Here is a 20,681-nt window from a genome sequence, read left to right as displayed (position 1 = left end):
CTGAAGGCATCTATTTTACATAGTGTTGGAAACTTACAGTGATTTCTGGATTGAATGATGTGTAGTTGTATGCAACTTTATATACCTTTGTAGGATTGAAAGTTTTGAGAGATGTCTATCCTTAAGAATTGTAATTGAAGCCTAGGCAGCACAAACAGGAGGTGAGATGATAAAACTGATGATAAAAATACTTCTTCATACTGCAGATCACATGACTGGAAGCTGTCCTTTATTTTAATAAAAACCTTATATGTAGAAAACTGGGTGTCAGGGAAAAGGGTTCTAGCCTATCTCTGTTCCTGACAGGTTAACTTTCTTTATATTTTTTTTAATGTGGAAGTGTTTGAACATGTGACCCCCTCCTGTGAATTGAGATGGTACAATCCAGGAATAGTTTTACCACCTCATCTGCTGTTTGTGTAGATCAGGCCTAATTTAGTTGGATTCTGTGAAATCATCTTACACCAATTTGAGATCCATTACTTCGAAATAAGTAACTGTTTTCAGTAGTATTTACTCTCAAGTCATGTGTTTAGAGCAGGTGAGAAAGTGTAATACAATTTTGTTTTTGAATGAACCATGCATTTCAATGGGGTTGCAGTAAGTAGATTCAGGATTTCAACCTGTTATATTTTGTAATATGTTTTAAACTGAGTTTGGAAGTTGTCATAAAATTTGTATTTAATTGAGGAAAGCAACTTTTTAAAATATCATTGAAAGTGCAGGCTCACAGAGTCATTCATCTTTAAAACATTTAAAAGATTCTAGCAGGTTACAACGTTCTCAATATAGGTTTGTTATACATTGCTTTTAAAAAATAAAAAGTTTATTTTAAATGCTATATCATCTGGCTTCAACTTTGGATCTGGTCATCCAAACTTATATTCTGAATTTATGCAAGATGAAAGATCATAAAACTGTGTTGCCTTTTTAACTATGTCACTTTTATCAGGATATCCGGAAATTCTTTGGAGTTGTAATTCCCGGAAAGAAACATGGATGTGACCCTGCCAAAAAGAATGAGAAATCCTCAAATAAGGAGGGGACTTCAGGCAAGAAGACAAAATTGAAGGAAATCAAGGTGAGTGTATGCTCTTCAGATACATGCCTGTTATAGTTTGATGGTGGTTTTGTTATATGCTTGTATCTTTTCTCCTTTACTGGTGTTCTTAAATTTACCTGTGGCTTCTACAATGGTTGCTTGAATCATCCTGCTTTAAAAAAAAAAAATCACTCCAGGATCCAAAGAACCAAGCACCAATTCTGTATACCCCGTGGGGTTTTGAAGCTGAGCTTTTTGAAGTCCACCATCTAAAGAAGTGGAGGTAGCCACTTTTCTCCCTTCCCATCTTGTTTGCTTTCCCCCTTTTCAGCGAAGTGGTAAGCAGACATATATATATGAAATGGCTTTGTGCAGATGAGGCCATTCATCCACCTCTGCCAGTACTACCTTCTTCTACTAGCAGCACCCCTCCATTATCTTGAGTAAGGATCTTTCCCAGCTCCATTATGTTTTTTATAGTGAGTGATGCCTGGGATTACATCCAGTATCTTCTGCAGGCAATGCATTTTTCTCTATTGCTGAGCTAGGGTTGCCAGCTGACTACGATATCTTTGGCGTGCAATCCTTCCTGCTGTGATTGGAGGCTCCAGAGCTTGATTTGCCCAGAAGTCATTGTTGGTTATGCTTGCCAAGTCAGTATTTGCAAGGCTGGAGAAAAGTAAACACCCTCTTTTGTTGTGGAGCATGTAGGCTCTTCTAAACCCAAGCTACTAACTTGTTTCCGAGTAAATGTATTTTAATGCCATATTTGCAGTGTTAGAAAGGGTGAGAAACCAAGGCTGTGTGCTGAGCGTGATTGCTCCTGACACTGAACAGGCCTTGTCACATCGGGTGGGTAATGACTCGATCACAAAACATAAGCAGCTCAGACTATTTTGTAAACAGTGTCTTGGCCTACCAGATTTATAGGCTAGTCTAATAAACTGAGATAATTGCTGAAGATAAAACTCTTAACTTTCATATATTGGTAAAGATAAAACTTTAAATCTTAATGAATTCCTTTTGGGAATAAATACCAAGATGCCAGATATGAAATATTTAATTAAAGGAGAAACCCATAGGTGAAAAGGTGTCATTTTTATAATATTTTTTTTGTCATTTGAGATCTCACCCTCATTGGGATTGGTTGTTGAATGTATGAACTGCATGTCATATGTCATTTGCATTTTGAATTTGTCACGGGCGTTGATAGTGTATAACAATGGGGGCAGGTGTAAGGAAACCTTTGGCCCTCCAGATTTTGCTGAACTACAATTCCTATCACTCCGGCCGTTGGCCGTGCTTGTTGGTGCTGATGGGAGTTGTAGTTCAGCAATATCCAGAGGGTGGAAGGTTCCATGTACCTGGGGTGGGGTGAAAAGTGATCCAGTATGAGATAACTTTATTGGGTTGTATCTCTTAGTACCTGGTAAACAAGAGAATATTGAAATGTTTTCGTGAATAACTGATAAACCATTATAACTAGGTGAAGAATTCATCTCGTGAAGAGGATTCTAAACACAAACAGGTGAACAAGAAAAAAAGGATAATCTATGATTCAGGTAACATTTCTGGCTGCTTTTTCTATTTTACTTTTATTTGCTAGAACTTCTCTAGAGAAAGGCCTACAAAATCTGGATGAAATAATTTTCAGTCATAAAAGTATACAAAATGTGTATCTATAATAGTGGTATCCATTACAGCCCATGCATTGCCTGGTGAATGCTGCTAATCAGGTAGCATGGAGTTAATGGTTAAGGCTGCAGCCCTAAGCCCACTTACCTGGGAATAAACCGCACTGAATTCAGTAGGACTTCCCTCTGAGTAGACATGGTTAGGATTGCGAACTTAGGCTTGTATTTCTGCTATTTTTTATTATGAGCACCTGAACTTCATTATATCAGACTAGTTTTATATTATGACTAGTTTTCTTGTGGAAGATGGATCCTCATTAATGATCTATCTGGACTTCACTTTTCATTGCTTGTTACTACATGTCCATTATTTTACATGTATGGAAATACATACAATCAAGGTTCAAAATACGCAAAAAGAAGAAAAATCTGGTTCTTGCAAGTGTTTAAAGGAGAATATATGATGGAATTTTCTTTTTGATTAAAGCAGCATTGAAAAGCTTTTTTATTTTGCTCTTCAGCTGAAAAAGGCTTCCAGAGCAGCTTACAGTGTCAAAGATATCTGACACCAATGGTCTGAAGGCATGTGTGTTCAAACATATGTATTCACAAATTTTGCTAGTTCAAAGCATGTCATTATTTTGCCTTCAAACTTGAGCAAACTTGTTCAGTTCAATTTACCTGCAGAACTTTAATATCAATAGTCTAAAGCATATGACACAAGAGGAAAAGGGATCAGGAGGGAGGAGGGAGGAGGATTAAGGCCCATCTGTTGCTTTCTGTCCTTTCTTTTCTGATAGCTTGCTTGTTAAGGTACCCATTATAGACTCTCAAAACATTTGGGAATCCTGTCTCAAGTGGACAAACTAATTGTTAACATGTACTCAGATTTTTTTTTTAAAAAAAACACACAAATACATTTCTAAGAGATTGCAAAATTCTTTTGTATACTTCCATCATCTGACTATAATTGTTGTTAAAGGCTGCTAAGACATTGCAAAAGGTGACAGGCTTCTTACAATTTTGTATTGTTTATCTTTTGCCAAAGAATATTGATAAAGTTCTGTGGGCAAGCTGAATGGTACAAGTTTGCTTCAGTTTAAATGCAAAATCCAGCAGGGACCGGCTTGCAAAGGAACAATTAGGAGCTCACTTTAAGCTCACAGTTGTTCCTTTGGAGTCTCATCTTTACCTGCTCCGCATAAAAAGAATCTGCTGGATCAGGCAGGTAGCCCATCTAGTCCAGCATCCTGTTCTTACAGTGGCCAACCAGATGCCTATGGAAAGTCTGTAAGCAGGACATTTGCACAACAGCACTTCCCCTTCTGCAGTTTCCTGCAACTGGTATTCAAAAGCATACTGCCTCCGGCAGCATAGGTAGACCATAGCTGTAAGGGTTAGTATCCCTGCTATCACATAGGTGTGGGACAGATGGCTGTGATTTTGGGAAAATGACCTCCTGGGTTAGGCCTAACTAGGTCTGCCGTCCGGAGGTTCCCCATCTCTGGATTTGAAGGAAGCTTAATCAGAGCGTCAAGTGAATGCAGAAAAAATATTCACTTCTGTGGATTTTTATGTCTGTGTATGGATATGGCAGAATTAAATGATACCACTGTGTTTAATTGCAGATTCTGAGGAGGAGGTGGAATTGGTGAAAAAATCTAAGAAGCCACCAGATAGAACACAGTCTTCAAAGCCTGATAAGATTCTAAAAAAGGACCCTGTTGTTTATGTTTCAGAGACAGGTAATGAATTCAATATCAAAACTGCTAGTGTATGAGAGTTATGTTGTACAAGAAATGCTCTTAATGCTTGTGTAAATTTAGGCCATGCTTTAAAAAGAAGGCTAAAAAGAAAAAAAGTTTGATCATCAAATACAGAAGCAGGTCTGTAGGCTGTGTGACTTGTATATTAACGTTGCTTATCTATTACCATTCTTATTGGTTTCTGAGCATGATCCTGTTTTTTTAAGATATTTTGATTCTGAAATACTACTGTAGTACATCAAATCAAGAACTGCTTTTAACCAGTTGAATGGGAGTTGTTTTGTTGATAGTACAGAAGCTAGCGTAATAGTTTCTCTGCTTTAATTATAAACAGGTGGGATTCATTATTTTATTTATTTATTTATTTTTATTTATTTTATTAGATTTATATACTGCCCGACTAGCATTAGCTCTCTGGGCGGTGAACAACAGAATATAAAAATACAAAACATCTCAGATCTCATAATAAATACAGCATAAACATATATAAAACAAGAAATCAAAAACAATTACAACAAAATTTAAAACTAAAACGAGTTACATATTAAAACGCCATAGCAAAGAGGCAAGTCTTAACCTGGCGCCGAAAGGAGAGCAATGTCGGCGCCATACGCACCTCTTCGGGGAGACTGTTCGGGGGCCACCACTGAGAAGGCCCTAGATCTTGTCACTGTCCTCCGAGCCTCCCTATGAGACGGAACTCGGAGGAGGGCCTTCGATGTGGAGCGTAGTGTATGAGCAGGTTCATATCGGGAGAGGCGTTCCGATAGGTATTGTGGTCCCATAGAAAGATCACTTGAAGGCATTAGAATGAAAACATATATTGTTGTGTGGAAGATAGATCTTCTAGGAGTGGGGATCCTAACAGACAAGAGGGTTTCTGGTGTAAAACTAGTTTGACAGTTCTTGCATGAATATGTTTTGGCCACAGCCAGTAACTTGTGAGAAAAAAATGGCCTGAGTAAACAAACTGGATATAGCTCTCTTGTGCAGGTTAAAGTACAATGATAAGATCGTAGTGTAGAGGTAAGTTTATTTTTGCTTTGCTTCCATGAGCAGGCTGCAATTCCTCTATATGTTTGGGTGTAAGTGCCACTAAGGTTGGTAAGACTCCTGAGCAAGTATATGGTAGAGTTAAGCCATGATGTTATGTAGAGTTGCGTCTGTAGCTGACAGAGCTTGATGTCCTTAGGATTTCTGAGACCTGTTTATCAGCAGGTATTTCCTGCTTCCCACAGGAAACTAGGTCAGTGGTTTTTATAAGCCTGTATAATTTTTAAAATAAATAACTAGATGGTTTTGTAACACCATGCCATTTTCTGTATGTAACTTTTAGCAAAAAGCTTTTTGCTTTAAATGAGCAGTGTGAAAATGAGTTAGGTACAGTGTCAAGCAAGGTAGGCAATAGAGAATTCTGTGCCGAGGCTGGGGAGAATAAGGTTGATGAAAAGCGAGCTATTTTTGATGGCTGAACATTGACAGTTTCCATTCCCACTGAGCTTTGGATTGAATGGTTTTGTGATTTTCGTAGTGTATATTTTCTGTGGGTTTATATTAAATAAAGTGAATGCCCTTGGGAATGTGCCCAGAGGTGAGGCAACCAGAAGTGTTCAGTATTATGTAACTTTAACAATACAGGCAGTTTTTTGCATGTGACATGCCAGAAAATATTTGGTCAAGGTTAATCGTGAAGTGTCTTGGCTGCAGATCAAGGTTATTCTTATCTGCAGTAGGTAGAGTTATCAACTTAATTTGAAACACATGCCAGTCACCTGTACGTGGCTGATCTGTCTACTGGCTCTGAGCAGTGTTTTTTTTACAGACATTTAATGTTACTGCTAAAAGTTAGTAGATGCATCCTGACCTAGAAATATATGAAAGAAGATGTTTGCTGTCCAGAACTGATTCCTGTATTTGCCACCTTGCAGCACTGTGGATTCCCTGGCTAAGCAGATCTGAGGCAATGGTTTTTATCATTTATTTATTTAATTTCAGTCGTCGTTTGCAATAAAAAGTCTCAAAGCAATTTGACAAAAATAAGACTTCACACAGAAACAATTTAAAACCAGAGAAAAATGTTTAAACACTGACAGTACAAAATACATCAAATATTTATCCAGCCATATATTAATGACCAAGTCCTTCTGGAAGATGAGAACCACCAAAGGAGGCAATATTAAGTAACGGAAGGCCTGGGTAGACAGAAAGGTCTTAGTCTGGTGCCTAAAAACTGACAGAGATGGCGCCAGACTGGGAAAAGCAGTCCACAGATGGGAGACCTCCACTGATTTTAGGTCTTCCAGACCTATTATTTTGAACTTCAGCATACATGCTCAGTCTGGGCCAATTTGAAACGTCGTGGTTCTTAGATCAACCACTGATGTCTCTCAAACAGAATCCAATTATTTGGATGTAATGATTCTTCACTGGATATGGAAAAATCTCATCATTGTCACGGTGAGATAATTATCTCCTGAAAATACAGATACCTGTCCTCCAGCATCCATGTGTTTGTGTGTGTGTGTGTCTAAATTGATTCAACCTTCTGTTGCCATCCAGTCTGCAAAGTGCTATTTTGCACTGCTTTTTTGGAAGGTGAAGAGGAATGTGTTGAGCATGGGCTATAGCTGCTGAGAAATCTATAATCTTTTGTCTGCTGGATGCAGAAAAAGAAATTGTTTGCATTGACTAGTTGAGGCCTCTTCTAGGTTTTTTAAAATTCCCTTTCTGTTGCTGTGTTGGATATGGTATTATAGAAAAGGGAAGCTATTTTTCCTGGTGTCAGTCTCACTAAATCTGGCCCAATAATGTGCAATCGTGTGCATTTTAAAGCAGTGATAATCTGTTTAATTTTAAAATGTTTTATTTTCGAAGCATAATTTTTTGGGCTGTTCCTTTTGGCACCTTTTCCAGCTGTACAATATTGTGTTTAGAGTTCTGGTCACCCCATCTCAAAAAAAGATAGTGTAGACCTGGAAAAGGTGCAGAAAAAGCAACCCAAATGGAGCTGAAGCACTTTCCTGATGAGGAAATTCTGCAACATTGGGTCTGTTTAGCTTCTCCCAAAAAAACTCTGGAGTGGGGAAAGGAAGTCATACTTCATACAACTTCATACATTCTTCATACAACCTATAACTAAAGTGTGGAATTTGCTGCCACAAAATGTAGTAATGGCCACTAGCTTAGATGGTGGATTTATGAAAGGTAGGTTACCAGTCACAATGACTGTATGGCATCTCTAGGTTCAGAGGAAGTAACTTTCTGAATACCGGTTGCTCAGAGCAACAATGGGAGAGCCCTTCTGCTCTCATGTCATGCTTGTGGGAAACAGAATAGGTGGATTTTTGGTCTGATCCAGTAGATGGGGTTCTGATGTTCTTAACTTGGCCACCTAGACTCAGTCCTAAAAGCAGATAGGCTGAGGTCTTCAGGCTATTTGCTACTTGTTGTATTGAATGAAGCTGCTAATCAGCTTGTGAATTACAGCTAAAGTACCTTCTGAAAAGTTATGCTCTTAAGGCTTACATGGTTAATGTTTTCTTTCCTCCTTTGCCTTTGCCTCTTCAATTTGTCTTGAAGTTGGCTTCCTGGAGATCATATTCTAAAGTGTATGATGGTCATGTGATAAAGTACATTGTCTTTAACACAAGAAGGGCTGTACAGGTCATTAGGTTTATCATTTTAATCACAATGAAACACTTTTCATCATTACTATGTTTGGTTAATCCAGCCTCTTTTTCCTTTTAGGTTATTGATTGTCTAAGACAGAACACAATGTCTCTTGCAGAACACAGTGTCTCTCACAAGTAATGGGAAAATGCAGAGTGGTTTTATAAATATTTCTGTTGCTAACCAGTCTCTGGTAAATTAGCCCAGTGTATTAGGAGGAGACATTCAAATGCTTGCGCCTATTCAGTAACTCCCACACTTAAATATGGGACCTTGAAAGTTGTTTGTAGAAGATGACCTATTCATGCTGCATTGAACCTTGCTCAGTTTCATAAATGACCTTTAATTTGCAAGAGTTGTGGCCTTTCTTCTAGTACCTCTTAGTGCTTTTCATTAATAATCAGTTGTGTATGTGTTTTGACCGCATTTTTTCTGATGAAGTACACTTGTATCAAAGCTTTCGTACTCTATGCTTTGTGTACCCATTTTTTCTACACTGTATGAGCTGAAATTGGTTTAAATCTTCTTCCACAAACAAGGGTTTCATGACTAACATTTTTATTTGCACTTTTTGCAAATGGACAATAAAGTTATGGAAATTTCAGTGATATGACAGCTTCTTATGAGCAGATTATTTCAAGACTATTACTGCTTTGTTTCACACAGACTGACTGAATTTGCTCAAGCATGATTGCATGCACGATTGACGTAGGTTTTGACATGAAAATAAAAAAAAAGATGTAAGTGTTTAGATCATATCTGTAATTGTAGTGAATGGTCCCATAGTTAACTTGCATTTTGTTTTCATGTCCCATATAGAATCTAGCAGATGCCAAAGAGTTGGGTGTGTTGCACCTACATCAACAATAATAACCTCCTGGAATTTACACTCTTGACCGAGTAAAAATAAATAAGATTTTTTTGTTAGCTTCTTTTCATAATAGGGCTGGGCACTGTCCACAAGATTTGGCTTGTATCCTTTGGGAACGCTGCAGATCTGATTTGTAGCTGCCGTGTGTTTCTAATTTGACCTGTCATTCAGGACCAAATTAGATCTGTTAAAAATTAAGTTTTGTTTTCCCCATTCGCTATAGTGGGGAATCTAAACATGGCTGTGGCTTTTTTCCTTTTCACAGAAGTGAATGAAATTTGCAGGAATAGCAGCTTCTCCGCAGTGGATCAAACCTGCCAGACTGTTGTTGGCAGATGTTCCCAGGGATTTTCATGCAGGACAGCTTTCAAGTTTGATTTTTTTCTAAACAAAGGAAAAGACTATAACTTGTTCACTTTCTGCCATAATTAGATGCGATTTGCAGGCATGGTCATTCCTTTTGAGGCAATGAAGCCTGCCAAATTTCAGAACGATAGCCACAGTGGTTCACCTGCAAGGGGTGAGACTTTATCATTTTGGAGTGGATACAGTAGGAATCATAGGGTGGTAGTGGAAAAGTTCACCAACAGCAGAATAAATATTGTTGATTCTTCTGTACAAAAGCTGTTCAGCAGAAGTAGAGGTTTGTGAATGTCACCCATGCGAGATGTATGCCACCCATAGTAAATCACTGAGCAAAAGCAGGGATTTGTCACATAATATATTGGCAAGAAGAAGGCAAAAAACATGGATGCCAAGTATAGGACTTGTGAAATTGGGTGATACTTTTTCCCCACTGGCTCCAATCCTAGTTCCAAGCTTTTCAGTAAGGTGTCCTCTTAAAGCTTGTCTAAGAGCTGAAATGTGATCTTGAAAAACAATGCAAGAATCTGAAGGATTCACTGGCTCTTCTGCCCTGGAAGATGATATGCTGTTCTTAATACAGTTATCAGGAGTTGCAAGTGATATTTTTAGGATTTTAGTTTACAGACAGCAGGTTGCAGTGACTAAGATGACTGTTGCTGTGATATGAAGACATTTTCATGTTAGTTTTAATTTCTCTGGAGGAGTAATAATGTGGGACTACTATCTGAATAGATTCAGTGGATCAATTTTATGTTTTTATTACAGCTCAGGGTTTTAACATTTCATTTCAGATAAGAGGGCCATATAACCACATTATAATAATGTGCATGTTTGCTATTCATCTAGAATTAAACTGTACTTTTAAACTCTCTGTAGGCAAAGGTGTAGGGGCCTGCTCACATAGCATTGAGAACAGAGGAACGACTGAGCAGAGACGTTAAACATTACAAATAGCATCTCCTATGTACAGACAGGGCTGTGCTTGATTTTCAGCAGAGAAATTGTTGCTGCCAAATAGGCAGCTATTCAATGTAAATAGCGGCTTTCTTTTTGAGCCCTAATACCAGGATGAGAATCCAGGCATATTGGTACCAAGGAGTAATTATTTGCTTTTTTTTTATTGCAGATGAAGATGACGATTTAGTAAATAAGAAGGTTTCCCAAAAACCCAAGGAGAATGGTACATCTGCAAGCACTCATCCAGGAACATCTGGACCATCAAAGGCAGACCCCAAACCAAAAATAAAAAGTAAACCTGTATCTCCAGTAAAACTAACACCAACCTCTGTAATTGATTACTTTGGAACTGGTAGCATTCAGCGATCAGAGAAGAAACTGGTGTCAAGCAAACGAAAAGAAGTGAGTAGTGCAGTAGGTGGCTTTGTCTCCTAGCTGATGTCTGCTTGTGAGCAGAAGAGTTCATGAACTTGATGAAGACAATGTTGATGTGCTCTCCATTTCAGTTAGGATTCCTTTTATTAGGGTGTTAGAATAGCACTTTAAATGGATTTTGTTTTGATTTTCTTTTTTAAATGGCAGTTTTTTTCACTTTAGTCTCAATTTTGGGAAGAGGAGGAAAACAATCCCCTAGACAAATATAGTAAATTTAAAAAGGGGGAGAAATGACACAAGGAAGTGAGGAAGAAGGAATAGAATGTGTGCTAAACAGGCATCTGTTCACTATAAGTCTCAAGAAAAGCTGACCAAATGTCTTCGTATTTGTTCACTTTACACTCATGTTGATATGTAGCCAACACAAACCGGGACAAGAACTGCAAATCATTAGTCCATTGTTGCATGGAAAATACTAACATTCCAGTGTTGAAGTACCATGCAGTGTGTAGCATTTGAGTGAGTGCCAGGCAGGAAGAAGAGGAAAGTAAAACCCCTTAATTCTGCTTTCTTTGTCTCTACATAGTTTTTCGATGGCATTATTGTTCAAAATATTTGAGTCATCGCTTGATTTTCATCAGGTTTTGTACATGTGGTTAAGGAAATGACATAAAATTTGCTGGCGTTATTAAAGCAGCCCTATAGATGTTCAGTATGTTTCTGTGAGCAACATCCATTAATATCTGTCCACTTGTGGAATGGAAATCCACTTGTGTAGTGAGACTTCTGATTTCTCTTCTCCTTCCTCCAGCTCATGTGCGCCCCCAAAATCTGTTCTGGAGGGTCTCCCATCACTATTTTTTTCTGAAAGTCTCCAGAGCAGTTCACAAGATCAAATTAAAATGTTAATTTTTTAAAAAAAGTTTTTAAAACAGTAAAGCAACTTAAAGCAAAATCATTGTAAACCAGGAGACATCTTTAAAACAACATAACTCCCAATAACACATTTTCCAAAGGCCTGATGGAAAAGAGAGGCTTTTATGAACCATCTGATAGGGTCAACAGAAATCTGGCATATTCTTATTGGGAGGCAATTATGTGATCATGAGACCATTCCTGTAAAGTTTTATTACTAGTGCTGGCAGCAAATCTTGTTTGTGATAAATTTATTAAATAATGGCTGGTTTGATGGGTGGTTGCTGTTGCAGAGTAAGCATTTTCTTGCATTGGAATGGTGATCTTGCACTTATTTATCTATCTATCTATTTATTTATTTATTAAATTTATACCGTGCCCTTCCTCCCAGAAGGAGCTCAGGGCGGCAAGTAAGGAAAAGCACCATTGTTTTAAGATTGAGCTGCAAGATCATCACTTAGAGGCCTCAGTATGGATTGCTTAGATGTGACAGCATAATATCAGGAAACACACCAGTCATTTTGCACAAGTGAAATTTCAAGGGAAAGAAGGGAAGGAGATGGTCCTCCCCCTTTACAAACATTAGAAACCCACATTAATAGTTTGGTACAGAGAGGATTCAGGGTTATTCCATCCTTTACTGTGCTTCTTCCTCTTACCTCTACTTGCCAGGACAGACAATTTACATTCAAGCAAAGAAGACATTCAGCAACAATTCAGTTCTCCTCTTCCTTACCAATAAACTTCTATCAGTTAGCACAACTCTCTCCTGACCCAAGAAAATAGTCAGATTTGTCAGTTATGAATAAAAGCATTTCATGCACTTGAAGTAGAGAGTTTGGTTGTAGGAACTGGAAACTGGAGGCTTAATGAATGTTGGGCAGCCCAACTCAATCCTAGTCCAAAATGAAGGAAGGGACATTATCCTATGTGCTCGGACTCAGCGTCAGTGGCTGGATTGGGAAATATTTGGGGGTGGCAGTTTCACCTTTTTGTGTAATTTCTTTTGTGTACATTTCTCAGTTCTGAACTTTCAAAACATAGGAACTAAGTTACATTCCTCTCTTCTGGTAAGTGCTTTAATATGGCATGGGTAAATGTGTGTCCTTATTACTATGTCAGTTGTAATGTATACTGGTACAAATGTTTAGGATCAATTATGCCAGCGCAATAAAAAACGATAAATGTCCAAGATCTGTGGGTCGGTGCAATCAAATATATGATAAATTTTCTTGCTTACGTTCTCCAAAACGTCATTTTGAAAACTCCTTTATCACTGGAATTGGATTTTCCTTTATGCTTGGGAAGCTTGCTCACTCTTTTAAGTGTAGGCATTTAGGTTGAGGCTTTATCATTTTCCTTCTCATTCAGTATTCCATGGTGCTTGTCTAAATGATGGCTTCCACATGAGCCCCTCTGTGATTCTTTTTTTTTGTGGTGCAGCTCTCACAAAGCAGGGATTCCACACTAGATGATGAGGCTATTGCCAAGCAGCTACAGCTTGAAGAGAATACAGAGGTAAACACCACCAACAACACATACTTCTCTGGGGTTTTTTTAGCATCCTTTCTTGATACTGAATATGTTCTGTTTCAGTACAGACTTCCTGCTGGCTCTTCCCTTTTCTGTTTACTTAGTATTTGTCGAAGCTGAATCTTTCTCCATTCTTCATTTTATTTGATTCATCTTTTTGGGCCACGGTACCCAAAGGATGACTTCCAAGCTCCTTCCTGAACTCTTGCCCAGTTAGAAAGTTATTTCCTAGGTAAATAACTGTACTGCATACACAGCCTTATCTAACTCTCATGGCTTCTCTCTTCAACTCTGAGAAATGTAGTTGTGACAGAACTAGGAATGTTGAAAAGAGCATTTTAACAACTTTGCCAAACATTTTTAGGGTGTTGTAGGGAATGCCATGGCATCAACCTTGCCCTCCCTCCCCCCCAAATAAAAGTTAGCAGAACTCCAGCTGTAGAGCAGGGGAAACTAGGGTGGTGCCCTTCATATGTTTTGAACAACAACTCCCATCATCTCAGTGATGCTAGCTGAAGCTGATGGGAGTTGTCATCCAAAACATCTGGAGAGCACCAAGTTGGCTACCTCTGTGGTAGCAAATAACACAAAAACATAAGAGACCTCCTTCTGGATAAACCCAAAGGCCCATTTAGTCCAGCATTCTGTTCACACATTGACCAAGGCCAGGTGCCTATGGGAAGCCCACAAGCAGGACATCAGAGTTTCAGGGTTTTTTAGTACACTCGATAATGGAGCAAAAACAAGCCTAACTTTTTAAGGGACATCTTAGAGGTCTTGTTTTGCTTCCTTAAAGCAAGGAGAAGTCTGTTCCTAGTAAGGTATTCTCATCTAATGCACGGAGTAGGGAGTCACGACAAAGGAGATCTTGCTTTGTCTCACCATGGATGTTGCCACCCACATGAAACAGACTCTGAGTATATATAGTTCTAGCTTTAATGTATGATAAAATGAGGAACACTCATGTACTCTTAATTTAATTCTGTAACCGTCTAAAACTAAAAAATTAGGTCAAAAGTTGTGGCTCCCATTCTAGAGAAAGTCATTGTGCCATCATGCTGTCTTCAAATAAAAGTATTCCTTTGATAAAGGAAGGTTTTTTTTAAAAAGTTGATGGCTTGGTAGCCTTGACTGACTAGCTTCATAAGCTTGCTTGGACAGTCTTTGTCAAGCTGAGGAGTTTTACCTTAACTCTGTGTATCCCTCCAGACTGTGTGTGTATATTGGGCGGGGGGTGGGGATGGACACAGCTCATGGGCTGCAGGCTAGTTACTCCTGTCATATGGATATGGAAAGCCGTGAGTGGTGTACGCCCACTCTGAGTGGAATCTGGATGGGTTGGCGTTGCTTGTGAATTTAAGTCATCTGGCGCTGTTCTGAAAGTGACACACGTAGAGCAGTTTCTAGCCCATGATAGAGGATATCATATGCTAAGTGGAAATCAATTGAAAAGATAATACTTGAAGAGTATGTAAAAAGTGAAATGCTGCAGACGGTGAATATAAACTAGTTTTGTCCTGGAAATAGACAGGCTGAATCATAGTTTACCATTTTGGCTGCATTGGCATAATTCCAAGGCTTCCACTCTCCCATCCTACAGCTCCCTGCAACTGTTTGAGGGAAGGGGGCTTTTCTTGACACAGCCATACTAATAGCTACTGCCTGTCACAGCACAATTCTAGAACAAAGGAAGGATTATGTGTCCACTTTGGCTGGTGCTGAAACTTGAGCACTCCATGGTGAAGTATAGAATTATCCCTAAGCTGTAGGTGTTAAGTATTTCACTGACACGAGATGATAAAGTCATGCTTTTCACTGAAAATTAATGTTCTCTGGGCATTGTAAGCATTTAAACATGGATGTCATGTTTAGGCCCCATCTGCACTATACATTTATAGCAGTATCATACCACTTGAAACAGTCAAGGCTCCCCCCAAAGAATCCTGGGTACTGTAGTTTGGTAAGGGTGCTGAGACTTGTGAGGAGAACCCTATTCCCCTAAGTGCTACAATTTCCAGAGCTCCCTGGGAATAAGGCAGAGCTTGGAAAAGTTACTTTTTTAAACTACAACTCCCATCAGCCCCAACCAGCTTGGCCACTGGATTGGGCTGATGGGAGTTGTAGTTCAAAAAAGTAACTTTTCCAAGCTCTGGAATAAGGATTGATTGTTAAACCACTCTGGGAAATGTAGCTCTGGGAGGTGAATAGGGGTCTCTTCACAACTCTTAGCACCCTTAAGCTACAGTTCCCAGATGGTGCAGATGTGGTCTTAAATAGCATGTCAGAAAAATTGATAATTTGAAAAGGCGGCTTAGTTTTAATGTAGATAGATTTTAAAAAAAAAATCCAAGGCACTGTAGACAGGAACTTTTCACTGACTTGCCTGACTTCAATTTTTACTGCTGAATTTGTCCACATTCAGCTTCATACTGAAAACAAGAAAGAATAATGCTCTTCATCGGTCCAAATATCCTTCTGTGGCTCACAGTTACATAAAAGTAAACCCTGTGGCACTCTTCTGCTTATAAAGTTAATCTGTCTGAATTGTGCGATGAGGCAAGTTTTGATCTCATTGTTGCCAAAAGATTGGATTTGTGTAATGTGGGCAGAACCGCTCTTAGCGATGAATCTTTTGGCCAAGAACAAATTAGCTTTCCTCTAAGAAACAATATTTGATAACAACAGGATGCAGTAGATGCTGTATTTATTGCATTAAGGGCAAAATGAAAGAGAACGTAACCTGTTTTTGCCCTTATTGCATTTGATTGAAACTTGAGCATATGTTTGTTCTAGGAGAGAAAGCCATTTCAGAAAATAGCGATTGAAAATATAACTTGTGAGTTGAAGGGAGTGTTGACCTATACCTCTGGCCCAGGGGCAAAATGTGGCCTCCAGGCCTCTCTATCCTACTCTTGGGGCTCCCTCCAGGCACCTACCCATGTCACATCCCTCACTGGCCCTGCTCCACCCCTTCCTTGAGTGCTCTTGTATGGCTTGCATGTATCCCGCTGTACAGAGGCAAATGCCCCATTGGTTGCCCCACCCACTTTTAGCATCTGGCCATTCCCGCCACTGGCATGCAACCCCTGGAAGGTTGCTGTGGAGCAGAGTGGCCCTCGTGCTTCCTGCACCCCTGGTTTGTACCCTCCTCGCATAACCAGCATGATGAGATCACAGTGTGACCCGTTTAGGGTGAAAGTGGACGTGGCTGTGGCGAGCTTTCTCTGACAATTTTAGGCAAGTTGCACCAAGAATGGAGGGGCTGCAACTGAGGAATGTGTGGACCGGATCTCTTTTGTTTGCAAATGCTGAATGGCTGATATAATATTGCTGCTTGCAAAATGGATTATACTGAAATAACATTTTGATTTAAATTTATTGATCATCCATACATTCCCACCCTTGGTTTTCCTTGGATTTGCTCAAAAATGCTGGGATAATTCTTTTGCCCTCTCAGTAAAGGTGGGAGAGTTTGGCTTATTCCAAGTAATTAGTTAAGTCATTGAGTTGTGACAAGGTCTAGTTCCTTCTCCAAGTGCCCCTCCAAACTCTGTCCCATCACTCACTGCAAGCCTGCCTTCCCTCCCGTGCTACTAAGGCAGCAAGCCAGATGTCAGCAGTGTAGTTTCCCAATGGTCTGTGAGGAGCTCTGAGAACTATATTTCCCAGCATTGCTGGTGCCTGGCTCACTCCCACAGCAGCACTGCGCAGGAGGGCTGAAAAGAGAGCTTCCTCCCTCTGCTCTGTTAGAATAGCAACACGGTAAGTCGGGAGGATGCTGGAGGCAAGAGAAAGGGAACAGGCCTTCTCCAGCTTGGATTATAATAAGGTTGAGCGAAAGAAGAATCTTTAGTGACAAGGATGGGTGGGATTCTTATTCTGAACCAACAAATTACAGAGTTCAATTACATCCCTAATTCAGGTGGCATAGCAGTCTTCATTTGCAGGCAGGATAAACCTCTGATTGTTAGCAATGTCAGTTTATGATTTGTCTGTTTTTGTGATGCGCTACATGCTTCTTTCAGCTGGAAAGGCAGCTGCATGAAGATGAAGAATTTGCCCGAACTCTGGCCATGTTGGATGAAACACCAAAGAAGAAAAAGGTAACACCTTGTGAAGTGGTTGCGCTGGGCAAATAATTTTCAAAGGATGGGAGCCAATGGAAATACATAAGAGGGGGTCACAGTCATCTTGTGTATGATGTGGATATATCCATGGAGGCCTTATGTTACCTCTGGCATGTTTGTTTCCTGATTTTGAGAAAGAGACTGCATCTACTTCTGCCTCTTCTTTAGGGCCATTTTTCTTCTTACCCATCTAGCCTTCTGCTTTTTTCTTTTTTTGCTATTTCTTTATTGCTTTTTACAGCACTGCCAGTAAAGAAAGTGGTAGATATTTTCATCTGTGGATTGATTCCTGAAGTGCGTTTCATGCATGCATTCCTCATGAAAGAGCAAGGATCAGTTGGAGGGGGGGGACTGTGTGCTCAGTGTTTGCCCATGTCAGCTTGTGGGGTGGCCACGCTGACCTTTGGCCACATCCAGCAAATGGTTTGTGACCTCCAGAAGAGTGACCAAGGGTAAATACAGCCCTCAAGACAGAAAAGGTTAGCTACCCTAATATAGATTGCAATGATTTACTTCCTAATCTCTAAAAAAAGAGAAAAAAGTCTGTCTAATTTAAGTGTAGTAGTAGTAGTCGTGGTGGTAGTAGTAGTAGTAGTAGTAACAACAACAACAACAATAATAATAAAAAAACAATTATTTACATCCTGCCCTTCAGGATGCAACTCTTTCTAAAGTGACTTTCAGTTAATATTAATGTACATTTTTAAAAAACAACACAAATGGTGTCAACATATTAAAAAGTCAACATATAAAAAATATCCTCTCTATAGGACAGTTGATGGTAGATGGCCTTGTTGAAGGAGCAGGGGATGGACAGTCAAGCTAAAGAGACTCAGAGATGGTCTTCACCTGCAGTTTTCTCTTTCCTGGATTAATATTCCATTTATTTTTGTTAACAAAGAAAAAAAGTTTAAAAATGGGCAACTTATTCATAGTGCAATGGTTTACATTTCGGCAGCTGTAATTTTAAAGCAACACCTGCCACCTTTCTGTCTAGTATTTCTCCAACAGCTTGTGAAGGCTATTGGAGGAAAATAGACAAATGAGTAAAGACAAGAGAATGAGTAGTTCTCTGTTCCCCTTTGTATGCCTCCTCTGGTTTGTTCTTTCTAATACCCCAAATTGAGGACTACTGCAGAGATTTGTCCTGGTGGCTCAGTTGCCACCTCTTACTCTATGCTTGTTCCACAGAGATTTGGTCAAGACCAAATTCTGCTACACATCATAGGCCAGTATCTTCAAATGATTACTGAAATAGAAGCAAACGTGACAAAACAGAATCTCATCGGCTGTCCTTGCTTTGAATGAGCACAAACATGCTCTGATTGGGACAGATTTCAATAGTGACTAGTTTGCCTGCTTTATAAATGAAGCTTTGTTGAAATGTTCTGAAATTTTAGCCCTCTGGAATAAATTCAGAATATAATGAACACATCTACACCTCTCCCTCCCCCCTATTTTGTTATAATTTAGCAGTGATACAGTAGAAAATAGTAATTTCCAATTCCTTGTGGTGAGTTTTAAAGGCATGAAATACCGATTGTAAAGTACTTTAAAATATTTTCTCCCAAAATGGTTCAGACTGATAATTTAAATTTATTTACAAAAATAGCTTCCTGTTTACTATTAGTAACAGTGTCACCATCATAGTTATTCACAAACACATCTTTATCTGTTCTTACTACTTCAGCCTCGAAAAGATCCAGAAGAGAAACAGATAACTTTTACATCCAAAACTAGTCCAGATGAAACAGAAAAGCATAAGCAGTCTCTCAAAGGTAATTTTTATCTAGGCAAACAGTTGTTTAGCTTTCCAGGGTGCAGTAGTAGCCCTTTATTTATATGTTTTGATGTATTCTTCTTTCCCCAGCAAAACCTGCCAGTTCAGCTCTTGACACGAGATCTTATTCTGCAAGGAACCAGATTTGCTCAGAAAGTGCAAGAACACTGAGTCTGCACCCAGAGTCTTCTGGTAGCAAAGAGAGGAAGGATTCCAAGCTGGCTGCACTGAAGCAAAAAGCAGAAAGCATTAAAGTAGAAAATGGAACTCCAAAAGGAGAGAATATAAAAAAAGAAAGTAGGACTCCAAAAGGAAAGACGGTTTCTTTAGAGGCGGAGGAGGAGACGCCCAAGAAGGAGAAGGTTTCACCCCAAACTTCTAAGGTAGGTTTGAATACCACTCTTTAGGAATGGCGGGTTTCATTACTATTATTTTGAATGCATGCTGATGGGACCGAAAGATCTTTTGTGCCCCGACATGGATTGGACCAGTATTTGAGCATGGTAATAGACTGGATGAGGGTGAACAAACTGCGACTGTATGCCAGACAAGATGGAGCTGGTTGGTAGGTCATTCACCGCTGTTCAGTTTGTTTTAGATGAAGTCACACTCTCCCTAAACTATTGTGTTTGCAACTTGGGGGTACTTATGGATCCTTTTATCAGCTTTGGCTGATACTCTTGCTGTGACTTTACCCTGATGGTGATACCTTCGCCATAAAAACTCATGCTCTGGTAACCCTCCCTTTTTGACTATTGCAATGCATTATAGACAGGGCTGCCTTTAAAAATGATGTGGAAACTGCAGTTGGTTCAGAATAGGGCTTGCAAGATTATTAACTAGGATAGGGTGGTTTGACCATATTACATTTGTGCTCTGTCAGCTGCACTTGGCTCCCTGTGCATTTCTGGGCCCATTCTAAACGGTTGGTTATACCTACAAGCCCTAAATGGTTTGGATCTAGGTTTCCTGAAAGATCACATTTTCCCATATGTGTGGGACAGTGGGACTGCCTTCAAGTCGATTCCAACTTACGGTGACCCTATGAATAGGGTTTTCATGGTAAGCGGTATTCAGAGGGGGTTTACCATTGCCTTCCTCTGAGACGGAGAGGCAGTGATGTAAGGTTGTCTTTAGAGTCCCATCTCTGAGCGCCTCCCACCAAACAAAGTATGGGGGGTAACTACCAAGAAGAGGGCATCTTTGGTAGCTGCCCCCCCAGTTATAGAACAGCCTTCCCAGGAAACTTTGCCCAGTGCCATTTTTGTGGGCTTTTAGGCACCTTTATGCTCATCCAGGTCTTTTAAATAATGTATAGCCTGGTCTTTAGTTTTAACAATTGTTTGCTTTTTTAAAGATACTACTTGTTTTATATTGTATTTTAATTGTTGTGTGTACTTTGTGAGCTGCCCAGAGAACCTGTGTTGTAGAGATTCAAGAAACAAATATAGAGCACTGAACTGACTTATATAGAGCACTGAACTGATTTACATGCATGTGCCTAGGCTATTTCTTCATCTAGACAGGAGAACGAATGGGGCCTTTGTTCTCTACCCTTGCTGTGCCAGTGTCCCAATGTCAAATTTATTTATTTATTTATTTGATTATTTGATTTATATCCTGCCTTTCCTCCCAACAGGAGCCCA

At 39.5% G+C, this 20,681-nt stretch overlaps 1 protein-coding gene across 3 annotated transcripts in view; it reads left to right on the top strand.

The window, feature by feature from the left end:
• The window catches only part of RFC1 (replication factor C subunit 1), an 81,233-nt gene that overhangs the window by 23,592 nt on the left and 36,960 nt on the right, over positions 1–20,681 (top strand). For 2 of the 3 annotated variants that reach the window (XM_061582979.1, XM_061582978.1), the window contains exons 2-9: positions 953–1,081; positions 2,529–2,604; positions 4,305–4,421; positions 10,475–10,707; positions 13,039–13,113; positions 17,154–17,231; positions 18,946–19,033; positions 19,126–19,418. In XM_061582979.1, coding sequence (XP_061438963.1) covers positions 953–1,081; positions 2,529–2,604; positions 4,305–4,421; positions 10,475–10,707; positions 13,039–13,113; positions 17,154–17,231; positions 18,946–19,033; positions 19,126–19,418 — 1,089 coding nt within the window. The remainder of the gene's footprint in view (positions 1–952; positions 1,082–2,528; positions 2,605–4,304; positions 4,422–10,474; positions 10,708–13,038; positions 13,114–17,153; positions 17,232–18,945; positions 19,034–19,125; positions 19,419–20,681) is intronic. The other variant, XM_061582980.1, reaches the window with a different exon arrangement.

This window comes from Rhineura floridana, chromosome 9, assembly GCF_030035675.1.
Source record: "Rhineura floridana isolate rRhiFlo1 chromosome 9, rRhiFlo1.hap2, whole genome shotgun sequence".
In the NCBI taxonomy this organism is placed as follows: Eukaryota; Metazoa; Chordata; class Lepidosauria; order Squamata; family Rhineuridae; genus Rhineura; species Rhineura floridana.
Note: the sequence above shows the minus strand (reverse complement) of the source record. Positions and strands in the feature narration are given on the sequence as shown.